The 25,296-nt window shown below is 48.0% G+C and overlaps 1 protein-coding gene across 3 annotated transcripts in view; it reads right to left on the bottom strand.

Moving 5' to 3' along the window:
* The window catches only part of GALNT10 (polypeptide N-acetylgalactosaminyltransferase 10), a 326,091-nt gene that overhangs the window by 207,361 nt on the left and 93,434 nt on the right, over positions 1-25,296 (bottom strand). The window contains exon 1 of one of the 3 annotated variants that reach the window (XM_063811603.1): positions 24,612-24,886. The exons of 1 other annotated variant lie outside the window; for it this stretch is intronic. Coding sequence is in view for 1 of the 2 variants with exons in the window: in XM_016954094.4 (XP_016809583.1) it covers positions 23,761-23,919 (159 nt within the window). In the remaining variant the exon portion in view is untranslated. Of the gene's footprint in view, positions 1-23,760; positions 24,054-24,611; positions 24,887-25,296 lie in introns of those variants that run through there. One more of the 3 variants, XM_016954094.4, reaches the window with a different exon arrangement.

Here is a 25,296-nt window from a genome sequence, read left to right as displayed (position 1 = left end):
CTGACAGCTCTAGGTTTCCCTCTGACATTTTCCTCCTCCTCTTCCCTTATCTTCTCCCCTTTTTGTCTTCTGAAAAGTACAGTTTCATAATGAGAAAATGGAGGAGAGAAACAGAATGAGCCTCCTGTACAGGTAGCTGACTGAATCCCTTCCCGTCACTTTGTACCACAAGATGATTCAGGGAAGACTTACTCATAACCTCGGTGTGTAATGAATATACTGAGTTGTGCAATAATTTTAAAAAAAATGGTTCATGCATATCTGAACCAATTTTGAAAAGAAAAAAATTAGTCCCTTTTTTAAGTTTAAAAAAGGAAGCATTTTAGTCTAAAGTGAGGAAATGAAAGGGAGGAGGTTTGGGGTTTTTTTTCTCCTTTTTCCAAAATAGGCTCTATCATTCCCACTGGTGATGAGTGCTCGCTGCTTCTGAGATCACAATGAAACATGAGGCTGAATTCCACAATGAACCGGCAGAGCAGACAAATGCCAATTCATTAAAGATGGAAAAAAGATTAATTCTAAAAGATAAGTCCCTCTGGTTGGTTATCAGGTTTGAATTTTCAATAGGAGAACCACCTGGTTTTTTATTTTGGAGGCTGATTTTTTTTGTGCTTGATTTTTGGAGGCTGTTTTGGTCCTCAGAATTCAGATCAAAACCAATTTTTCTCAAAAATGTTTTACCAAAGAAGGTGTGGGTGGAAGTGGTTAGGGAGGAGTGATTCCCATCAAAAAGGCTTTCAGTATTCCAGTTGCTTGAAGAAGCCACATTTCTCAAATAACTGGAAGGAAACGAAGACTCCTAAAACCTTGCACTAGAGTTGAACAGTTTCTACAATATACCCTCTCAATCCTCTTACTGATGGAGAACTCTGGAGGGGAGAAGTTGCCAAGTCCTTCTTGCAAAAGAGACCCTTGGGGCCCAGAAAGATTTAGTAATTGGCTCTAGCATACACAATACAGGCTGTGCACATGGTACGTGCCTGTAATCCTAACACTTTGGGAGGCCAGGACAGGAGGATCACTTGAGGCCAGGAGTCTTGAGACCAGCCTGGGCAACATAGTAAGATCCCTGTTGCTACAAAAAGTACAAAAACTAGCCAGCATGGTGGCACCTGCCTATGGTCCCAGCAACTGGGGGTGTTGAAGCAGGAAGATCACTTGAGCCCAAGAGTTTGAGGGTGCAGTGAGCTATGATCACTGCACTTCAGTCTGGGCCACACAGTAAGGAAAAAAATAATAACCCCACGGCATAGACTTGTATCCTGAATGACTGATATCCTGTGATATCCTGATTTATATTCAAGCCAGTGTCCCTTGCCCCTCAAGAGGGAAAGCACTTCCAAAGAAAGATGTCAACTCAAGTTCAGCTTCCTGAAACCCAGCTTAGCCACTATGTATGCCTATACAGAGAAGGGAATGGCCAGGCATCCCTCAAAGCATTGATATCCTCATGGACATAAAACAGAGAGAAACTGGGAATGGCCAGAATGTGTCATTTAAGACCTGTGGGAATGTTCAGCCTGGAGAGGTTGTTTTTCCTTTCAAATTCTTAATCCCTACAAATGAAGAGTGGTAGCTGTAGTTACCACTTACTTCTCTCATCTCAACTCTTTATAACAAACCAATGCAAAGAACTCAAGGAGAGCACAGCTGTGTTTGACTGTGAGCTGATAATAGTAGCAATAGCACCTAATGCTCATCACATGCCAGGCACTGTGCTGAGAACATTAAATAGTTTTATATGCATATTACAGATTAGGAAACTGAGGCACAGAGAGGTTAAAGTCACCTGCTCAAAGCTCTAAAGTAGAAGCGTTGAAATTTAAACCCACAGGTCTGACTCTGGAGCCTGTGATCTTTTTTTTTTTTTTTTTTGAGATGGACTCTCACTCTGTCGCCCAGGCTGGAGAGCAGTGGCGCGATCTCCGCTCACTGCAAGCTCCGCCTCCCGGGTTCACACCATTCCCCTGCCTTAGCCTCCCGAGTAGCTGGGCCTACAGGCGCCCGCCACCACGCCTGGCTAATTTTTTGTATTTTTAGTAGAGACGGGGCTTCACCCTGTTAGCCAGGATGGTCTCAATCTCCTGACCTTCTGATCCACCCACCTCGGGCTCCCAAAGTGCTGGGATTACAGGCGTGAGCCACCGTGCCCGGCCTGGAGCCTGTGATCTTAACCACTCCGCCACTTACAAGCTGTGCCATCGTGCTTAAGTTACTTAATTTTTTCTAAGCCTTATGTTTGTAATCTGTGAATTAATCTCTGTTGTTAAGACAAACAGAGAAATCAGATGAAAATGTGAAATGGGGATGACAGCAACTCCACAAGGTAGTTCAAAGCATTAAATGAAGTAACATAAGTGAAGTATTAATATTTAGCATCAGTATGGTCCCACTGCACAATTCCAAGGATGTTATTTATATACGTAGATGTGCTACAAGGCAGTCCTGCCTGGCGTAATGCCTGTCATGGTAGAAATGTTCAAATGCTATCATTATTATTCATTACCATTGTATGACAACATTAATAATCAGGGTTAAGAACCAAGGGGAAAGCTGCTCATCCATGAAGGCAGTGTCAGTTCCTTCCAAGAGCTCTCCTTTGCTACCATCTATTCTGATTTCTGCTTCCTCAGAACCCTGTCAAGCCATCTCTCATGGGACATCTTGGTTTTTATGAGCAATTTCAGAGCATGTCTTACTTCCTTAAACAGATGATGTAAACTTCTGGAGGGCAGACACTGGCCTTCCAGAAGCAAAAGGCTTTCAGGAACTATGGTGATTTAAAATGTCCATAACTTCTTCCACATTCCTCCCTCCAAGAAGTGGAGTTGAATTCTTTTTTTGCACATAGGCTGAACTTCATGACTCACTTCTAATAGGATAAAACGTCCATGATGATATATAACTTTGGAGACTAGGTCCTAGAAGGACTGTGGCTTCCTGCTTGCTCTCTCCCCATCTCTTGGATGGTGTGCTCTGGGGAAAGTGAGCTGCCATGCTTCAAGGACACTCAAGCTTACTCATGAAGAGGTCTTATGTTGAGGAACTGCGGTCTCCTTCCGGCTGCCAAGGGAGTGAGCCATCTTGGAAGTAGATTAACCGGCTCCAGTTGAGACTTCAGATGCCTGCAGGACTAGCCAACATCTTGATAGCAACCTCATGAGAGACACTGTACCACCACCACCCAGCTAAGCCCAAATTCCTGACCCACGGAAACTTTAAGATAACAAATGTTTGTTGTGTTATGCTACCACATTTTGTTATGCAGCACTATATAACCAAAACGGGAAATGCATGGTGAGTTTAACAGCAAGCAGACAACAGGAAAGTCACAGTTTCACAGCAGAAGGAGTAACCTGCATACATGGATGAGATTTTCCCTATTGTTAAGACAAAAGAGAAATCAGATGGAAGACCTGAGACACACTGGCTTCATGCAATCAGACTTTTGCTCAAAAATCACCAAGGGAAAAAGAGAGGGGAAAGTGTAGATGAAGGTTGACTGAACAGTTCAATACTGCACTCCCTCCAGAGAGTCCATAGTGGGGGCTCCAGCTCCATCCCCTGCTCTTCCCTCCCCAGCCCCAGGGCCACCCTCCAACCACACAGCCCACCTGCAAGTTCCCCAAAGGGACCAAGCCCTTTCCTGCCCTCCTGCCTTTGTACCTGAGGGGTCCTCCTCCTCCTGGCATCCCTTTCCTCATTTATTCATTTTTATTCATTTTTTAAAAAACTTTTTATTGTAAAATAATTTCAAACTAATAGGAAAGATGCAAGGCTGGTACAGAGGGTCCTGTATATCCTTTATCCACATTGGCTGTTATCATTCTCCACATCTGTTTTATCATTCTCTCTCCCTCTCCCCCATCTACCTGTATCTACATTTTTTTTTCTAAGCCATTTGTGAGAAAGTTGAAGACATGATAACCCTTTATTCCTAAATTCTTCAGTGTGCATACAACAAAATCAAGAAACTTCACACTGATACAATACTATTATCTAATCTACAGTTCATATTCAAATTTTGCCAGTTGTTCCAATAATGTCCTTTATGTCTAATTTATTTTTTTCTGGTTCAGGATCTAATCTAAGATGGTTTATTCCTTTTTTCACTCATCAGATATGTCACATGCCAGGCACTGCGTAGAGCACTGGGAATAAAATAGTGGGGGGGGGGGGGTGGAAAACAGATACAGCCACTGTCCTATAACACTTACAGTTTAATAGAGAGACATGTTAATCAAATAATCACACTTATTGTAAGTCTGTATAATCACAAACTAACACACATGCTTTAATGCCTGAGTGGGCTGAGGGTTGGGGTAGAAGGAGGTCAGAAAGTTCTCTTGGAATAGGGACACCTGAGCTGCCATTAGAAGGGTGAGGCAGGATTAGCCAAGCAAAACTGTGTGTGTGTGTGTGTGTGTGTGTGTGTGTGTGTGTGTGTATGCATGTGTGTGTGCATGCAAGTGCATGTGTGTCTGTGTGCATGTGCTTGTGTGCACGGTAGGTAACTGGAAGAGTGCTCCATGTAATGAGAGTGACATGTGCCAAGGCTCTGTTGCAGAAGGACACATGGCTTGTTGGAGGTCAGAGTCGTTGGAGGGCAGAGGTGGGTGAGGGCACAGTGGGTAGGGGGCCAGGGGTGGAGTTTAGTCTTTATCCTGGAACAGGAAGCCACTTAGGCTTTCCCAGTGACATAATTTACATTTCCAAAAGATAACTCTGACTGCTGCATGGAGAGAGGAAATGAAAATGATGCAGGTCAACCATCCCTTAGCCTCAATTCCAAAGTCCAAACAGGCTTTTTAAATAACTTTAAAAAAATAACTCATTTAGTGACAAAGCCTGACTTGAATAGACATGAGGCTATTTATAGTCTTGATTTATTCTCTCACTGTGAATACATTTTTGCTGCAGAAAAAAAAAATGTGTTTGATTATGGGGAGCACTGTAAACCCCACTAGAGCTATTACATAATAATACATGCACTTTACTAACATTCCTAAATCAGAAAGACTCTTCTGCCAGTGTTAGAGACTGACTGTTACATGCCCCCAAAACTCCTATGTCGAAATCCTAATGCCCAAGGTGACGGTATTACAAGATGGGGCCTTTGGAAGGTAATTAGGTCATGAAGGTGGAGCCATCGTGAATGGGATTAGTGCCCTTGTAAGTAGAGACATGAGTGCTTGCTCTCTTTCTGCTCTCTGCCACATGAGGACACAGCAGGAAAGTCGCTGTCTATAAACCAGGAAGAGAGCCCTCGGCAAGAACCCGACCATGGTGGCACCCTGATCTTCGATTTCCAGCCTCCAGAACTGTGAGCAATAAATGTTTCTTGTTTAAGCCACACAGTCCATAGTATTCTGTTGCAGCAGCCCAAACTCACTGAGACAGTCAGTTATTAATTTATTGCCTCTCAGCTCTAAACCCACCTTCACTGCCTGCTATGCAAAAATGGTTCTGGGCCCTTAAACGTGTTTCCCTTGCCAGCTAACATGATGTTAACAGTGGTTAGTAGAAGATGCTGGAGAGACACTGCAGAAGGAAAGGCTTTTTTCACCCTGGTTCTGGTGTGTTCAGTAGGCAGGCAGCATGGGTGGCGTCTCTGGCACTAGCCTCCTGCAGCGTGCATGGCCTCTCCATGTCTAGCTCCTGCAGTACACGTAGCTTCTCCACTGCCTAGCTCCTGCGGTGTGCAGCAATCACCGGCATCCAGCGACCAATAGCTTCTCCCAGCACCCATTCCCTTGGGTGGTTTTGTAGCAGAATGTCTTCCATGAGATACCTCACCATGTGTTTCTTCCTCCAGCACCCTAGCAGGCAGATTTCCTGTGAACTTTGCTGGGGTGGCACTCTAGTGACTCTCTACCACTCAGTAAGCATAGCTGTGCCCTCTCCAACAAAGTCAGGATCTCAGCCTACAGGGGCCTCTTCCTTGGGTGCTGTTATCTCAACACTGGGGGTAGGAGCTGTTCCTCTATCTGCCATTCCTATATTCTTTAGAGTGCTTTTCACTTCTTAATAGCCAATTTTCATTACTCTAATCTCCTGTTACAGTAAATAATTCTTTATATTAAACTTCCTGTGTTCAAATCACTGTGTGGTTTCTCTGTCCTGACTGAACCTTGACTAATAATTCTAAATGCTAAAATATGCCTAATACACAGGGTTTGGGCTAAGAGATTCCAGACCTGTAATCCTAAGGGTATCTATGTACCACTTTTTAAACGCCGGGCACTATTCCAAGTGTTTTGTGTATGTGAATTCCTTTAATCCTGATAACTAACTTGTGAAGTAGGTACTATCATCAGGCTCATTTTAAAATGTAAGAAATGAGAGAGAGAAAATAAAAGATTACGGAAATTTCTCGAAGTCACACAGCTAGTAAAGGGCAGAGCTGGGATTCAATCCTAGGCAAATCCATGGCTTTATAAGCCTGAGGTGAGTGGGAGGGGCAGGTAGAGGTGGCGGCTGGGAAGCCAGCGTGAAGGCTAACGTGAATCCTTCACTGTGCTCTCAGGCCTGTGCTCACTCCACCTACGGCATGCATCCCACTGCCCTGGGATTATCTGTCTAATGGGCCACCTGGTCCTCAAGGGCCGAGACCATGTCCTTTTCTCTTAGAATGTCAAGTGCTTAGCAGAGAACCAGCCTGGGGCATGTGCAGTGTTCAGTCAAAAACTGCTGGATAAATGACATATTGAATGAAGAACTGCAGACCTAAATGCCAGCTACACAGCAGGCTGAGCCTTCCAGGTCAGGTCCTGTGCCTGGAGTGCCCTGGCCCCTCGAGAGCTGTCCTGGGAGCACCTCTGCCTTGTCTGGTCTGGTTGCAAACATCTGACAGTGGTTGACAACATGGCCTCCCGATCTCTTTCAACTATTGAACTCCAGGACCCATACGAAAGCAAATCTGGTCGCCCAACTTCTCTGCCCAACACCCTTCATGCTCCTGGGAACTGAGGATGGAGTGTAGCTCATGACCTGGCCCTAACTGTGTTTTAGCCTCTCCCAGCCCCACTCCTGGGGCCAGGAATAATGAGCTTAGGAGACCCTGCACACCCTACGCTGTTTTCCCAACTCTGGACTTTTGACTGTGCTATCTCCTCTACCTGGAATCCCTTCACTACCCACCCCCTGCCCAGCCATTTCCCTGTCTGGCTAAACCATCCCACTCCCCGTAAAAGACTTAGGTCAGGATTCCCTCCTTCAGGGAGCCTTTTCTGCTTACCCGCCCTGCCCGTCCGGGTCCACTGGCTCTCCTGTGTGCTCACATAGAACCCTGTACCTACAGCTACCAAGAAAGATCTCACTGTACTCTGACTTGACCTGTTTAGTATGTGGAGCCCAGAGAAGTGGTTAAGGCCCAGGACTCTGTAGGCCAGTCACAGCCCTACCAGTGACCAGCTGTGTGACCTTGAATGAAACATTTCATCTCCCTGATGAACCTGCAACCTCCCTGCAACCAGACCAGATAAGGCAGAGGTGCTCCCAGGACAGCTCTTGAGGGGCCAGGGCACTCCAGGCACAGGACCTGACCTGGAAGGCTCAGCCTGCTGTGTAGCTGGCATTTAGGTCTGCAGTTCTTCTTCCTTCAATATGTCATTTATCCAGTAGTTTTTGAATGCATATTGCGCATGCCCCAGGCTGGTTCTGCCTTCATCCATAAAATGGGGATAATTAGAGTGAGTATGTTATTGGGTTGCTGTGAGGATCAAAGATGATAATGTATGCAAAGTGCTTAACACTGTGCCTGGGAAAAACAGTCTGCAACAGTAGTAATGGATTCCTTAAGCTCAAAGGCTGCACGTTACACATCTTGGTGGCCTCAGAACCTAGCATAGCATCTGGACCACAGAAAGGCACAGTGGATGAATGAATCTCTCCACCCCAATAGCCTCCAAACTGCTCTCCCTGCCTCCTGTGGCTCCTGCGTTGCCGTAGTTACCTTTCTGAGGCCTAGCCCTGATCAAGTCATCCTCTGCTCAAAAACTATCCATGGCTTCCTTGCCTCCTGCAGGCCAGCCTCCCTGGCCTAGCAATCAGGGACCCTGTGACCTGGCCCTCACCCACTTTTCCAGCTACTCTCTAACAGACACGTGAAGTTTCAGTGACTCTGCCTTTTGCTGTTCTTGAAAGAGGCTCCCCACTTCCTGCCATCTGAGAGACCCCAATCCCACCATGTACACTTTGCTAAAGTTTTAACCTTCTTCAGGACCATCTTAAAAATCAGCACCTTTCAGAAGTCCTTCCTGATTACAACTAGGGTGCTGCTCTCTTCCTCTTGGCTTCCCGCAGCACTGGCTGATCTCCTCTTGCAACACTCGTCATGCTCTGCCTGACGCACTGCATCCCCGTGAACTTGTCTGCGTCCCTTTTTAGACTAGGAGCTCTCTCAAGGCAGCGGCTGTTTTTTGTATCTATCACATAGTAATCCCCCAAATCAATTTAGTGGGGACCCAGTACAAAAATAGATTGTTGAGCTCAGAACAAAAGGATAATACAGTTAAGTGAAAGGCAGTATGTACCATGTGTTTATTCACTGGGATTCAAGGCTAATGGCTCAGGTTTTTTTTTAACAGGTTGATCTCTTAATAAGCAGAGTGGCTTTAGTTAAAGAATATATACGTGCAGTGTAATATGCTAATCCTCCACAGAAAGAGAGGATCTTTTCCATGAATTAAAAAGAAATGTAAGTAGCTAGAAGAGATTAAGACAATTATCCCTGCCTTTGCAAAGGTGTTTTATCTATCTGCCTACAAATATAACATACAGACACACTCATACACACACACACACAACACAATCTGATGAGAAAATGGAAAATGGTCCATGTATTAGTTCCCAAGGGCTACCATAACAAAGTACCATAAAGTGGGTGGCTTTGAACAACAGAAATTTATTGCGTCACAGTTCTGGAGGCTTGAAATTCAAAATCAAGGTACTGGCAGGGCTATCCTATCTCCAAAGCCTCTAGGGGAGAGGCTTCCTTCCTCCTCTTCCAGCTTCTGGTGGCCCCAGGTGTACCCTGGCTTAGGGCAGCATCACTCCAGTCTCTGTCTACAGCTTTTCACAGCCGTCTTCCCTCTCTGTCTCTGCATCTCTTCTCCTCTTCTTATAAGGATATCAGTCAGTCACAGAGGATTAAGGGCCCACCCTATTCCAGCATGACATCATCTTGATTGGTTACATTTGCAACAAACCTATTTCCAAATTAGGTCATATTCTGAGGTGCCGTGAGTAAGGACTTTGCCGTATCTTTTTGAGAGACATGATTCAACCCACGAGCCCATTTACCCACTTACTGGGAGCTGCAGTCCTTGGGAAAGCCTGGGGCATGACCAGCAGCCCTCTTCCTTAAGACGCTCCCTCTAGACTGCAGGGATGCTCCTCACAAAACAAGTAAGCAGGGGTCCACCCTTATATTTTCCTCCTAAGAACCAGGGGGAAAATATAATCCCAGACAAGCTACTTACTTCATATTCTAAAGACTGTCTGGAGGGAGAGAACCAAATGGATCCTCATCCAGAGATACCACCAATGAAGCCACATGGACTGAGGACAGGAGCTGCTTCTGATTAAAAGATCTCAAGAGAAACGGTGTCCTTTGACTGTTGCCTTAGGGAGCTAACACTTTTGAGGCCTTCTGATCTCAACAGGGGAGAAGGAAGTCTGTCTCTTCCCCCACTATGAGAACACAGCCCCTTAGGGTGAAAGTGTGCAATTTCCCACAACACCAAGACCAGAGTGGTGTCCAAATGAAACACGGAGGAGTGGTGAGAAGAAACATGGAGAAGTCAGAGTCCTATCTGTAGGGTATCTGGGAACACAGGTATGCATGCATTCATTCATTAATTCAACAAATATTCTTGAGCACCTGCCATGTGCCAGCACTATAAGGTACAGCAGTAAATAAGACACACAAGGTCCCTACCCTCATGGTGTTTAGTATCTACTGGAGCAGAGAAATAAACAAGTAAATAAATAAGCAAGGTGACTCCAGACAGTGCTAAGTTGCTATGTAGACATTTCACAGTTGATCAAGTCACAGAGTGGGTAGGAAAGAGGTACTTCAGATGGTATGTTCATGGAAGCCCTCTCTGAGGAGGTGACTTTGGAGCCAAGACCTAAAAGATGAGGAGGAACCAGTCCTGCTATAATCTTGGGGAAGAGTATTACAGGCAGGACCACATGCAAAGGTCCTGCAGAAGGACCATGCTGGATGTGTAAGAAGGCTAATGCAGCTGCTGTGCTGTGACTGAGAGGAGGAGACACAGTGAGCCAGAGGGTAAGCAGGGCCAGACGAGACAGGGGTCTGTGCTGTGTTTCAGTGCAGCAGTGGAAGCCACTGAAGAGTTTTAGGAAAGAGGCAGAAACCTCTGATTTACCCTTGCAAATGTGTACTTGGGCTGTGCATAAAGAATGGACTATGATTTCAGGGTGGAGGTAGGAGAGGAGCCAGGAGGCTGTGGCAGGAATGGAGGTGAGATGTGACGGGCTGGTGGGAAGCGGGAAGAAAATAGGTGGATTTGGAATCTGTTTCAGAGATGCAGTCAGATCCAGCAGAGAATTCAGGGCCTCACAGAGTATCAAAAGCTGGAGGGATCCTTAGAACTTGTCCTCCCAATTAACACAGCTTACATAGGAGAGGACGGAAGCACTGCTGAGTCAGGGACCCAACTAGGGTCACAAAGCAACTCAAGGTGGCTCCTACCTCAAAACCCAGGGCTCTTTCATCATGAAAAGACTAGAAAGGGGTCAGCAAACCATGGCCTGGCAATCCAGCTTGCTGACTGCTTTTGCAAATAAAGCTTTATTGGAACACAGCACTCTCATTGGTTTATGTAGTGTCTATGGCCACCCTCACGCTACAAAGACAGATTGAGTAGTTGTGGCAGAGACTGTATGGCCTGTAAAAACCTAGAATATTCTCTGGACTAAAAGATCACATAAAACACAGTGGTCAAGTTTGGGAATGGAACTTTTCGAAAGAGGAGGAAGCCCAGGCTCACAAGAGAGAGCTCTGGGATCTCTTCTTCCCAGCTGGAGCCTCATCCAAGGGGGTGTCCTGCTAGGAAGCCTCCTTCAACAATACATTCCTCCACCTAGGGACATGGCAATACATGGCACTATAACATTCACGCCACCACAGTGGTACAAATTAAGTTTTGTAGGCATTTCCAAGAGACAGACTAATTCTAACTGGAAAGATCAGGGAAGGCTTTCTGGGAAGAAAAAGATTTCAGAGGTGCCTGAAGGGATGGGTAGAGGGTACTCAAGAAATTCTTAGGTCACCCCTGAGCCATGGCAGACTACCTAGTACTCTGCTGAGCTAAAAGGAGGTGAGTTCCCCATCACTGGGGGTGTTCAAGTCAAAGATGGTAACCATTTGGCAGGGATAAGGTTGAGGGAGACTGGATATGATAAAAGATACAATTCCTTGAAATTGTGGATTCCACTGTGGTAGGCTTATGGCTTCTTTAGTGTCATTTCTCATCATATTTGCTAAGAGAGAGACACACATCACAGAGACTATGGGGGTTGCGGGGGGAGGTGGAAGGAGAGACAGAGAAACACACACAGACAGAGAGGGAAGAGGCCTGAGAATAGGAGACAGGTGAAAGAGTCATACACCCAAAGTGAAAGAGAGTCCATACAAGTCACAGAGGGAGGAAACTCACACCGGGGCTTCCCCTCGCCCTTAACTGCTACAGAGAACAAAAGAAAGCAAAAGCCTGACAATTAGAGTTAAAACTAATCAAATGTCCCTTTAATACCTCTGGCTTGGCACTTGGCAGCCTGCTTAACGTGTCCCATTGTTCCCTGGCAGGGCTTGGATGGCAGGAGCCCTCAGCTGCCTCTCTTGCTGCCAGGGCAGAGTGCGGAATAGCAGGCGAGGGGAGTCTAGGCTGCGAAAGGGAGAAGCAGAGAGGCACACCCCAGGCTGACTCTGCTGGGAGACCCCAACCCCACAAGCAGAGAGGCCCCACCCTAGCGGGAAAGATAGCTCACACCACACCAGTGTCTGACAACCGCCCCGAGGGAGGGGTGGCAGGAAGAGTTATGGGTGGGAAAACTGACTCTGCTCGTGTGCCAAGAAGGTATTATTCCCACTTACAGGTGAGGAAATGGAGGCCAAAGGACGTTAAAAGACTTGCCCAGAGGAGTCAATAAAACATGGTAGCTAAGAGCACAAGTTGGAGAGTCAGAAATCTGAGTTTGAGTCCCACCACTCGTTTCTTGTATAGGCCTGGGAAGTGACTTAAGTTTCCTGAGCCTCAGTTTTCCCATCTGTAAAATGACAACAGTAAGGGCACTCACTCCCTGGGATTACAGTGCTGATGAACTGAGATGGGCACAGTGCATAGCACGCAGTAAGAGCTCAATAAACTAATGATCATCGCTGTTTCTGCTGCGGAGCCAGTGCTCAAGGACAAAGCTAACTCCTGGCCACCACACCGAGCTGTGCCCCACACTCCATGCCCCACTGCCCCACCAGGAGCCACCTGGAGCCTCCAAGGGAAGGTTCTTGAAATGGCGGGCAGAGGGGCCCCCACTCCTGCCCCGGCAATGAACCCTACTCTCAGAGACATGAGTGGCTATGTTCAGCTGCCTCTGGGGGGACCTAAGCTGTTCTCATCCAGGTTCTCTCTTTTCTAGAAACCTCCTGGGTGCCTGTGAGGTCCCCTCAGACCAGGGAGTGGAGCATGTACCATTTCTGCTGGGAAACCTGTTTTCACTCTCATTTAATGGATCCTAACACTTCCCCAATAATAGGAAGATACATTCTGGGGTTTCCCGACATGCCAGGAAGCACAGGCAGAAAACAAGGTGGATTCTGTACCTACATCATTTCTTTTTTTTTTTCTTTTCCTCGAGACGGAATCTTGCTCTGTTGCCCAGGATGGAGTGCAGTGGTGCGATCTCAGCTCACTGCAACCTCTGCCTCCCAGCTTCAAATGATTCTCCTACCTCAGCCTGCTGAGGAGCTGGGATTACAGGAGTGCGCCACTACACCTGGCTAATTTTTGTATTTTTAGTAGAGACGGGGTTTCACCATGTTGGCCAGGCTGGTCTCAAACTCCTGATCTCGTCATCTGCCCATGTCGGTCTCCCAAAGTGCTGGGATTACAGGTGAGAGCCACCACGCCTGGCCTGTACCTACATCATTTCTAACAAATCTAGAGCAGCCCCTGACATGGCTAAAAACAACAACAACAACAACAACAACAAAACTTTATTAGACAGGGTAGACCTGAAATTCAGATACCTAGAAACGGACAGAAGCAAGGCAAATGAGATAGAGCAAGAATCATCTAAATATAAACATAAGTGAGTCTGTCAGAGCCTAAGGTTTATATACTTACACTTCCAAGTAATTATTTTTTTTTCTCTGAAAAGTACATTAGTCTTAGAGACAGAAGGATTAGCATCAACTTATTGGCTTTGTGACTAGTCGTGTCACTTATGCTCTTTGAACCTCAGTTTTTACATCTGTGAAGTGGGGACCGTAAGCCCTGCCCTGCCTCCACCGTGATACAGAACTGGGAAAAGCCTATGGGAATTTGCATATCATAAAGGAGGGCTCCCAAAATCGTATGTCTCCTGCAGCCTGGCCAGTTGTGTGAAAGGGTGAAGTGCCCAGGTTTGAGACCACTAAGTGCAGCAGGGGTGGTGGCCAACTGGAGAGCTAAGGTCTGTCTAGAGGAGACAGCTGCTCCCACATCCAGCAAATTCTTACAAAACTTGAACCTGAACTCAGCAGCTGAACTTTCTGATTAAAAAACAAAAAAACAAAAACAAAAAAACAGAAATTAGTATAGAATTGTTTTAAAATAGGAAATATTCTCATGTTTAGGTACTGGTAACATATGAACATTTAAAAATTTAAAAACCCAACTATCTATGGGCCAGCACTGTTCAAGGCACACAAAACATATCTCTGGGCTGCATCTGGCCCACAGGCCACCAGTTTGCAACTTCCATTAAAGTATACAGGTAAGGTGATTAAAAATACATAAAGGTCAAAGAAATTAATAAAAGAAGCTCTCTGAATGAAATAGCCATTAAAGTTTATTATTAATAAAATAACCACAAATCCAAATGACAGATCCTGGCTCTCCAAGAACAGAATTACTAACTTTTCACTGAAGTTAGGTATCAAATTTAGAAACTGGTTATTTCACAAATAGGCACACACACACACATACACATTTTAACTCTCAGCAGCTGACTCTGATCAATACTCAGGAGGAAACATGCAAAAAATAACAGTTTTCAGTTGAGAACATACAATGTGCTTTAGCAGCAGGACGTAATTTTCACACACACACCCCTGCCAGATGTTTCCAACCTGTTCCCTCGAAGAAACCCCCTTCCCTCCAGGAGCCCGTCGGCCCCTCTGCTCAGCAGCCCGCCTCTCAGAGGAGGCTGACATTTGTAACTCACAAGGGAGACCCACACAAACACACACACACACAACCCTGGCGAACTGGGCTCGTGAGAGGCTGCCCGAGTGCAGCATCCAGGCGGCACGTGGGACTTGCTATAATCCCTGCCCTGGCACGGCTGCCTGGGTATTCAGCTGAAAGAGCTTTCTGGAGCCAACAACAACAAATCCAAGAACCAGGCTCATGGGGGTCTCAGTGATAACCTCCCACTGAGGCCTCCGCAAGTCCCTGTGAGCAGGGGCAGACCCACAGACTCGCCCCAGACCATCCAGTCAGTGGCTGGCGCAGATACCGGAAGGAAGCATCCCAGCTGGATTGGAATCCTGTTTCCATCACTTCCTAGCTGCGTGGCCCTGGATATGTTACCTGACCTCTCTGTACCTCAATCCTCACAACTTTTATTTAATTTCATCTAATCATCACCATGACACTAGGAAGTAGTGATGACTTTGCTCATTTTAGGAGAAGGAGCCGGAAGCCCCAGAGGTCAGGCACAGAGCCAGCAAGTGGCAGAGCTGGGCCTGAGGATCAGGTCACATTGGTTCCCAACTCCACACTCTCTCCTCTGCTCTCTCCAGTACAAGGGAGAGGTTTACAGGGTCTCCACAATACTAACCCTTCCCAAGAGACCCCCTAGTTCAGCCCAACACCCACGTAGAGGCACCTACCTCATCCTTGCCCATGGCAAGAAGGCAGAGCACGCATCCTGGAAGAGCAGCAGACTGTGGGCATCAAAGGAAAATAAAGCTCTGCAGCCCCAGCCAATCCTTGCAGCCCACAGGAGAGGGATTCCAAAGTGCACCTCCCATCCCTGTCCTGAACTGGAGCCTGATCTGCTTGCATCAGATACAGTGCCACTGCTAAAAGTACCACAGAGCTCCCCTGTGGGTGCCGACTGACAACTTGGGAAGCTGCAGATAAACACACTTCCCAGGAACAGAAGTTCAAGGGCGGGTCCTGAAGCACTCCTGAGGAGAATGGAGTGGGTCCCTGGGGAAAGAGAGGTCTGTCTCCTGTCAGGTGGGTGGAGAGGAGTTCCCTGTTGGACCCTCAGTAGGATTTGTTAAATATGTGATCCTTGGCCAAGCCCAAACCAGCCCCTTCATGCTCTTTGGGCATGGATCCTGGTGTCACCATCCTTAACAGGCTCCCTAGGGATTGTGAAGCACCCTGAAGTTCAAGAAGAACCATTCCTAAGGCTAAGCTTCCAGCAGGCAGCCAGCAGTTACTGAGTACCAACCATATGATTCACTTACTCACTCACCCCCTCAGCCATTCAGCAAATATTTTAGGCAAACAAGAGTGACCAAGAGAGAGGTTAGTTCCTGCCTTTAGGAAGCAGACAGTCTGGACAGATTAAAAACAATTACAGCATTGCGTGACAGATTTATATACAGGTCTCCAGGCCCTGGTTGGAAAGAATGCTAACCTAGGCTGCCCCGGCAGGAGTTAGTCAGGTCTAGGGGCAAGGCTGCAGGGAAGAAGGATGTTAGAAATCTTCTGGAAGGGCCTCTGATCTAAGTAGGCAGATGAGAAAATCAAGGCTCAGAGGAGCTAAGACCCTTGAGTGACCCTTGGGGGCCGGAGTAACCAAAGAACACTTCCTGGAGGTGGTAGGCTATGAGCTGAATCTAGAAGGATACAGAGGGTCTGGGTTGTCCCAGGGTGGGAGTTGAGAAGGCATCCCCAACAATTGCTTCGCATTCCGAAGTTTCAGGGAGAGGGGTACCAAGAGCAGCCTCTGCATGCACAATTTCCTTCCTACCCCCAATAATCAGAGACTGCACCCACCTGGCTTCTTCCAGTTCTTCTGAACCCTGTGCTGTTAAGCCAACCACTTATCTTCGAATTGCTCACCTTCTAGACAATGACAATGTTATGCAGCCCTCCCTACCTCCGCCAAAGGGAAGCCACAGAGAATTGAGTCCCTGCCATAGGCGAGGCACTTCACAAAGGCAGCGGCATCACCATGTTTACCGAGCACTTGTTCTGTACCAAGCATTGTGTTTGGGGTTTTGCCCACAGTGACTCACTGAACCCTCAAGAGAACTCTCTGCCACAGTTAACATTACTACCATTTTACAGACCAAGAATTCCAGGCACACAGGTCAAGCTTGCCCAAGCCTCGGGTTTTGAACCAGGCAGTGTAGCTCCAAAGCTAGAGCACTATACGCAGCCCCACATGCCTCAAACCAAGAGGAACGGAGACAGGAGGAGGCTGAGGTAGAGGTTTCTCTTCCAGCACACACCACCACCACATGACCTTATGTGCTCCACTTCAGCTACTGAAGAGGCTGTCTTAGGGCAATGGTCCCTCTCACCTGCTCAGATGTCCAGGCTTGCAGGAAGGGCTTAACGGGCAGGGGTGGAAGACAAGTCCTTTGTCCTGCTCAGATATGGAGGAAGTATGGTGGTTAAGGACTCAGCACTAGGTCAGAGTTCAAATACCAGCTCCACCACTACAGGCTGTGCATCCTTGGGCAAGCACCTGCCCCTCTTCGAGCTTCAGTTCCCTCCTTCTTTCCTACCTGGTTACAACAATATTTAACAGATGTACAGGTAAAGGACCTAGCAGAGTAAGTGCTAAATAAATGGTAACTGCTATTACTACTATTAACATTATCAACCTCATTATCAGCCATATCATCATCATTCTTTGGATCAGTATCATTTTATGCTGTGGCTTTCATCACCTGAGAAAACTGAAGACAATTTAACATCTGAAGCTCAGCATTCTCTTAAAGCCATAGGGAAGGAAAAAAATAGGCCTGCTTTTTTCTTTTCTCTCCTATCTACACTCAGCAGAGGGCAGCAAACAGGAACCACTCAAAGATAAGAGGGAGAGAAGAGAGACACATGGAGAGAAAGCTACACACGCATAAATACACACCCACCCACCACAGCAAGCAGAATTGTTTAGCTTCCTCTAGCTTCCAAAGTATGAACACTCCACCTCCTCCAGCTAAGAGGGCCAGGCAGAAAAAACGTGGAAGCTGCAGAGACAGAAGTTCTTTTTCAGCTTGAGAGAAATTTTCAATGAATTGACTTTTAGTGTGTATGGGGGCAGGGGAGACAGTTCTCGGGACGTCTGTGAGGGGAAAGGAAGGCAGCGGCAGAACTGGTAAGTAAGATTCAATAAAGACAGCTTTCAATTGCTCTTTATCTCCACCCTCCACTGTGTGTTGGCAAGCATTTGCACCCAAGCCGTCCTCAGCAACAAACTGAGGTCCACACAGCTAATCATCTCAGCCAAGGGGTGGCAGTGCTGGAATGAGAACACAGACGTCCAGACTGCAGGTTCGGTGCCCAAAAATGGGTCCAGGGAGGCAAAGGGGTTTTCTCTCCAGGACCAAATCTCATCCCCAAGGAGTGATTACTGCCTGGAACACTGTGTCAGCAGGACTCTGGAGTGGATATTTGTGGGCTTCTTCTCTAGATATCTTTCTCCTCTTTCCAAAAGCAGCACCCAGAGTCTTCTCTGGGGAACTGCTCTTCTTAGATCTGGGTAACCTGACTCCACTCCTAGCTCTAGGGTACGTTAAGTCAATCAATACAGCTTCTCCTCCTGAAATCTGCGAATGGTTCAGACAGCAGATTAGATCCAAAGTGGACCGGTAAGACCTAAGATCTTGCTAGAGCTTATAGAAAAGATGTTCTCTGTCTTTTGTAGAAGCTACCAGAGGAGACAGACCCTCTCCTCTAGGATCTAGGTGTGGATCTGAGGTCTGAAAGAGCTATTACCATTTTTTGCTGCCATGGAGCCTCAGAATAGAACAAAGCCAACACACAGAGAAAGTCAGAACCAACAGAAACCAGAGGAAAGGAGACCGAGCCCTGACAATGCCACAAACCTCTAGATTACACCATACCTGAAGCCAACTACAGTCACAGGAGCCAATATATTCCCTTACTCATTTCAGCCCACATGGCTCAATTTGTTTTGTCACTTGCAACTGATAGAGAATCTGAGGTGGTTCTTAGGCTCAGGTTCTCTCTGTCTGTCAGGGATAGCAGTAATGGTGCCATGTACTACCCAGCCTTTAATTCCTCTACTCTTGTCCCTTTGCCACCTTAAATTTTAATCCATTTTAGTTGCTTTTAAAACTATAAAATGAGGCTGGGTGTGGTGGCTCACACCTGTAATCCCAGCACTTTGGGAGGCTGAGGTGGGCAGATCACCTGAGGTCGGGAGTTCGAGACCAGCCTGACCCACACGGAAAAACCCCATCTCTACTAAAAATACAAAATTAGCCAGGCTTGGTGGCGCATGCCTATAATCCCAGCTACTTGGGAAGGCTGAGGCAGGAGAATCACTTGAACCTGGGAGGTGGAGGTTGCGATGGGCCGAGATCGCGCCATTGCACTCCAGCCTGGGCAACAAGAGCAAAACTCCGTTTCAAAAAAAACAAAAACAAAAACAAAACACTATAAAATGTTGGAAAGAAAATGTACAAAAATAGATCTACAAAAAAATAGCCAGATAGGTTCCAGCAGATAATTGGTGTCATTAAGCAGTGGCCTCCAAAATTTGGGGTGATAATCTTGGCTCCTGAAAGAAATAATGGTAGAGAAGGATCAAATATTAGTATATGGAGGGAAAAAATTTCTCATGGTGAAATAGAACAAGAACTTGGAGAATGGATTCTGATCTGCGTTCCTTCCTATGGGAACTTGTTTAATTTGTTTCCCCTTTTCTCGGCCTCAGTTTTCATACCTAGAAATTGAGGAGATTGGACTAGATGACTTCTGCAGCCCCCTGCCTGCTCTGATATATTTCAATCATTCAGCAAACACATCCTGTCTTCCAAGTGCCAAATCTTGTGCTTTGTGCTAGAGGAGGATGTGTTCCTACCTTAAGACATTTCCAGCAGGGAGGCCATGATACACTTCTTGCTGCGGGAATTCAGGTGTATATGCGCTACCTCCTTTCCCCACTCCACTGCGCATGAGAAGAAAGGTTCTCTGGAGAAACAAGACTCTTATTCAAGGCCTTCCCTTACCAGTTCTGACACATATATGGGATGCAGAGGGTCAGATACATGTAAAACACGAAACCTCTGCAAACACCGTCAGGAGCATTTAGCTGCCATGGGGCTTACGTGTAGCTGCCAGGTTTGCCTCAAGGTGCTTTTGATTCAGTGAGGAGATCCTGATGCCATCTCTGTGTAAGAGCTGACTGTGGACAAGGTACAATTAGCAAGCTAGATGGTTATCTTTTAAATGGGCTTTTGCTTTTCATTCCTGATTCCATTATCTGTTACCATGTCACTGGAACCAATAGATCAAAGGCTGAACATCCTTAGACTACAGCCTGAGAAAAGACATTCAAATATGAACATACCCTTAAGTTGTGGCCTCATTACAAGTTAGATACAGAGGCCTGTTTAAATATACTATCACTATTCAGACGTGTTTCCAAGCATACTCACAGAACCTCAGGATATAAGAGTTGGAAAAGCCCTAACACAGTATCTATTCCCTACATTGCTAATGAGTTTCCATATGTCGTTAACTCTACTTGAGTAGCCCTGCTGAGAAACAGTCTGAGCCCAAGTCTGGTATTAGTAATGAAAAGGTTGATTAGCAATGTCTGCCCTGGCCATGGGAGGGGAAGCATCGTTACAATATGCATTTGCCTTTTCCCTTCTGAATCTAAGCCTCACTTAGCAGATGAGGAATCCAAGGCCCAGAGAGGTTAAACCTCTTTCCTGAGGACACACAGTGAGTTTAGGGCAGGAGAAAGGACTAAAAGCCAGGTCTCTGTTCCCAGGCCTTCCTCAGCTGGACTCCTTGGTAGACAGCAAGCCAAGAATGACAGAAAGAATGTAGGGAGCCGGATTTGTTCTGGCAAATCAACAACCCTTCCCTAGTGGCATCAGATTTCACCTGGGCATGCAGACAGAGGAGTGATTAGCAAGCTAAAGGATACTAGCCCTTCTGCGGAAAATTAAGGAAATCGTTCCAAGGCTACATTTCTATACTTAACTTTCTGATGGGCAAGGCTTCTGCCACCAGGAAGACTGAAAAAAGAGAAAAAAACATATTGATTTCTGGATGTTCTAAGAATAAAGTTCAGCTCTAATACAATGAGAAAGAAATCCTGATACTTGAAAATTAAAGTCACCGTTATTCCATTATTCCACCAATTTCTATTCCACATATGCTATTATCCAGTGAAGTCATTTTTCAACAAGATATTATGGCTCAGAAATGAGGAGAGACTGCACTGAGTTTCCTAACTTGAGCTTTTAATAACCTGTCCCAAACCTGGAATATGAAACAGACTGTTGAATTAAACCAAGATGTTAAACAGATTGGGGCTTGGAATGAGAGGGACCCACAAATTAAAAGGAAGATGGCTTCAAGGCTGGCATTTCTTGCTTGGTTTTGCAGCTTCCCAAGAAGCCAACTGTCTGACCAGATGACTGCTGAAATCCTAGAAGCATTATGTGTCCTTTATAAATCAGCTATCCCACCCAGCTCCAGAGGTACACCCAGGATGAGCTGGCATGAGTTATGTAGACTTTCATTCTAGCAGATGATAAACACTATAAATTTGAAACTCCGTTCTTTAATCCAGTGGAGAAATCAAGGAGTTAGAGGACTACTCAAGTAGTGGATATGTTACTCTCAAAGAATCTTCTTTCAAACCCATATGGAACACATTTTTCATTTGGATAAAGTCCTGTCAGACTTCCCTCCAGAGCCTCTGCAGTTATTTCCACCAGAAGGATCAACGAGATGCTCAAAGATGATTCTCAACAATTACAAGAATGACAGGCTGAGCTCAGAACTGGTCAGCCCTGTCGAAAAAGCTCTGTATGCTCAAGATGCCAGATTTCCCAGATAGCAGCCTGGCATGTTACATGTATGTTCCAGTACACTGGGATGAGGGATGGAACACCATCACTCTGAGAAGTCAGCCTCTTTCCTCAAAGCCAGCTGACATTCAAACAACGGACTGAGGGCCAAGCCCAGTGCTCTGCATCTGTGGGAGAGTGAAACAAAAAGGGGCTGTGTGGAAATTTGGCAGGGCGTTCTTGAAAGGCAGCAGATGAATGCTGAATCCTGTAGCACCTAGAAGAGCTTATCATTGGGGAAACAGCTCCATTCTGCTGCTCCCATGAAGCAAAGAGATTTTCTTTAAAGCAAGAATAATCAGTTGGTATTCCCCCCAACCCCCCAAACCCCCTTCACCACTTCTTCCTCCTCCTCTTCATGCTATTCCAGAGAAAAAGAAATGAACAAAAACTAGATCTTCCCAGATGAGCCTGTCTATCCATTTCAGTTAGGGGCTCTGAGCAGCACCCAGCTGTTGCTCCCCTCTCTCTCCCTGCCCAAAAGTCTGCCTTACTCTATCAATACCCTCTTGCACAAGTGAGTAATTTACTTTGAAAGCTCAGGCCAAACTGGCAGTTAACCTTGACCTTCTCTACACATCTGGGTCTACAGAAATGAAAATCAGGATGTCTTTGGCATCTATTGCAAATGAAATACGAGGGCTTTCTCCAAGCAGAGGCAGAATGTCAAGCGCTATTTTAGAATGGGCTACAGCTATTCTAAAGGAGAGTTTGCACTAGGGTAGGACACTCCCCCTTGACCTGGGGCTGTGTCCAGTACGGAGCCTCCACAGCTAGGGATGCTACAAGGAACTCTGGACTCAAGACAGAAAAAAAGAAGGGACCGTTGTATTCCTCATTGATTAACTGATAGTATCACAGAATGTTAGAACTGGACCAATAATCATGGTTTACAGACCAAGAAAGTAAGGCTCAGAGAAGGAGATGAAAGGTGATCAAGGACACACAGTAAGTTAGTGGTAGAGCTGAGGTCAGAACCCTGGAACTCCTGACTCTGATGCTGGTACTGAATAGGAACAGAGGAAAGAGATTTCATGAAAGGAAAATCCATACAGATACAGAATTTCAGGGAGAGAGGTCTAAGCTAGCTGTCAGGGTTTGAACCAGGGGTTTAGGAAAGAGATGGAAACCTTAGTTTCTAAACTGTAAGCTCTACCAGAAAGATCAATGAGACCCTCTGGGATGCTTTGCAGCAATTAACAGTTACAGGCGGAGCTCAAATTGGTCAGCTCTGTAGCAAAGAGCCCTCTGTGCTCCAGATGCCAGACTGCCTAGACAGCAGCCTGATACTGGGAAGAATAAGGAAAACCATCAATCTCAGAAAACCCAGCCTCTTTCGTCGAGGCCAGCCAACAATCAGTCAAGTCTGACCCTGATACACAAATTATCCACTTCTCATGGGACCAGAGAAATCCCGTAAGAAAGCCTGAAATGTTCCACTATATGAAACAGTCTAAGCAATACACTCACTAGCACCTCCTGGGAGGGTGGGAGTGATGTGACAGAGCTTCTGCTATGAGGGAGCTGCTAGTCTAAATGTGTGCACGTACACATACACACAAACATACATGGGTAAGTTCAAAGGAGGCAGAAACCATTCCGATCCCAGTTTTGGCTGCAATAAACACTACAACTAACCAGACTAGACAAGTTCAGAAGAGATAGGGAAGGCTTCTGGTGTTCCATCCTCAGGACACTGGGCACCAATAGCCTCTGGGACATTTTGGGGGTCCCCCCACCAGAGCCCCACCTCTGGACTCCCATAAGGTCAAAGGCAGCAGGTCCCTCAAGGACCAGGAGCTTACCCCCTTCTCCACCCCCAGGGGCTTGAAGCTTTAAGGGGAGCATGATCTTTACATTCTGCAAGGAATCCACAGGATCTGAGAAAGGAAAAGGCTAGAGTTGGGGCGGGGGTGTTGAATAAATGGGGAGAGGAGGAAGGCCCGGGTGTCTCGTTGGGCAGATGGGAAATCAGGAAAAGGGCTGACCTGAGCAAAGAACACTGGGATCAGCAGGTAGGGGTTGTGGGGGGGGTGGGAGGAGGGGAGCAGAGAGGACCTGGACACCAAATAGAAGAACCAGAATCTTCATTCCTATTGGCACAAGGCAGGAGTCATCCTGGGATACAGGGATGCAGATAGGATCCTTCAAAAGAGATCCGCTGGAAGACGTCAAGGAATACCAGACGGGGACAGAAAGGAAGGTGGTAACATGTGGTGAGAAATAGCGTCCTGAGTGCTAGTTCGGACTCAGTCTCTGACTGGCGTGGGGCCCTGGACAAGTCCCGACAGCACTTAATTTTCCCATCCGGAAAATGGGAAGAGCTGAAGAGTCTCGGAGCTGACTCTGAGGAGGCAGACAGCAGAAGGTGGAGGAAGGAACCACAGGCTAAAAGTGAATTCGGGAAGGGGGTGTTCCCGGCCTGTAGCAACGGGGGGACTCACCTGTCCCGCCGCCGGCGCCACCGCCGCCCCCGACCCCCCAGGGGTGCCGTCGGGCTGCCGCTCGCGGTACAGCGCCCAAAGCCCCACGTTGGGCAGGAGGACCAGGGCCGCCAGCACCAGCGCCACCGCCTGCAGGAGCCGCTTCTCCTTCCGCCTCATCGGGGCCGGTCAGCCCCGCCGCGCCCCGCCGGCCCCGCCGCGCCGCCCCCAGCTCCGCGCGTCCGCCCGTCCGCCCGGCGGCGGCAGCAGCTCAGCGAGCAGAAGCGGCCGCGGCGCCGGCCCCGCTCCAACTCCGCGGCACTTCCGCCGCTCGCCGGCCGGGGAGCCGGGCGCCGCCACCACGCCGCCGCCACGAGGGGGTCGTCGCCGCCGCCACCGCCCCCGGGCCCCGCCGAGCCACCCGCCCCGCGCCGCCTGCCCCCGCGTCGACCGCCGAGTCTCTGCGCAGCAGGCTCGGCCCTCTCACGGAGCGTCTCGGCCCGCCCGGGCGCGGCAGGGTGCCGGGCCGGAGCGCTTCCCCCCTCTCGAGCCGCGATGGTGCGTCCCACTCCTCGGCGGCTCCCCCGCCCTCTGGAGCTTTGCGAAAGTCCCGGAGTTGGCGAGTTGGGCGCTAACTGGTGCGGGCTGGGCACCGCTGGGTAGGGAGCATGTCCGCGCGCCCGGGTACCCTGCCGCCCCGCCCGGCAACCTCCGCCCGGCAACCTCCGCCCGGGACTGCAGCCGAACGTTTGCTGCCTCCCTGGGGATAATGCAAATAGTGCTGGGGCCCCGCCGGGCGTTCTGAGCCTGCAACCCCCGGGGCTGTCACTTCCAGCCCACCTAGGCTCGGCCCCCAGGACCTGCGGACCTACTTTGACCCCGGCGACTCGGTGTTCCCGGCCATGAAACGGGGCCACAGCCGTGCTGCACGCTCACTGTTCCGCGGGCGGGCCCTGGTTTTCTTCCTGTAGGGGGCCCCTGGCGTTAGGTGTGAACGCCCTCTGCAAACTGTAGGGAGCTGTGCCCGGCCGCCGCCCGTCTGTAGATCCTGCAAACCGGCGGGTGGGTAGGTGACGGTAGCCTCTCTGCAGCACCTTTCCTCACGCAAGTCCAACCCCCTTGGAGTTAGAATGCCCTGCATTCTCACGCGTGCTTTTGGATCCTAAGCGCACTGAGCCCTTCCCGGAAAGCTTTCAGCAAACCGTTGGCGAGCGCCACTATGTGCCAAACACTGTGCCAGGCTCTGGGATGAAATGAAAACAGACCTGAGCCCTGACGTCTGGGAGCTGAAACATGAAACACGTAATTTCACTAGACCAGGCAATGTGTCTGTAACTGTGGCGAGGGCTTTGACAGAGGAGTCGGGCTTCTGGGCGATGCGGAGGGCCGTGGAGCCGGACTCCGACGGTGATGCCAGCCAGCGGCTCCTCCTCGGGGCGCTCGACGCTGGTCACTTAGCTGCCTCCTCCCTGATGCGGTGGAACGGAGCAGCCCCTTGGCTACCTTACTCTCTGCCACCCCCACATTCGTCCTCTTGATTCTCTGCTTCTCTAGCTC

This window comes from Pan troglodytes, chromosome 4 (genome assembly GCF_028858775.2).
Source record: "Pan troglodytes isolate AG18354 chromosome 4, NHGRI_mPanTro3-v2.0_pri, whole genome shotgun sequence".
NCBI lineage: Eukaryota > Metazoa > Chordata > Mammalia > Primates > Hominidae > Pan > Pan troglodytes.
The sequence above is the reverse complement of the archived record's forward strand: the minus strand, read 5'-3'. Positions and strand labels throughout refer to the sequence as shown.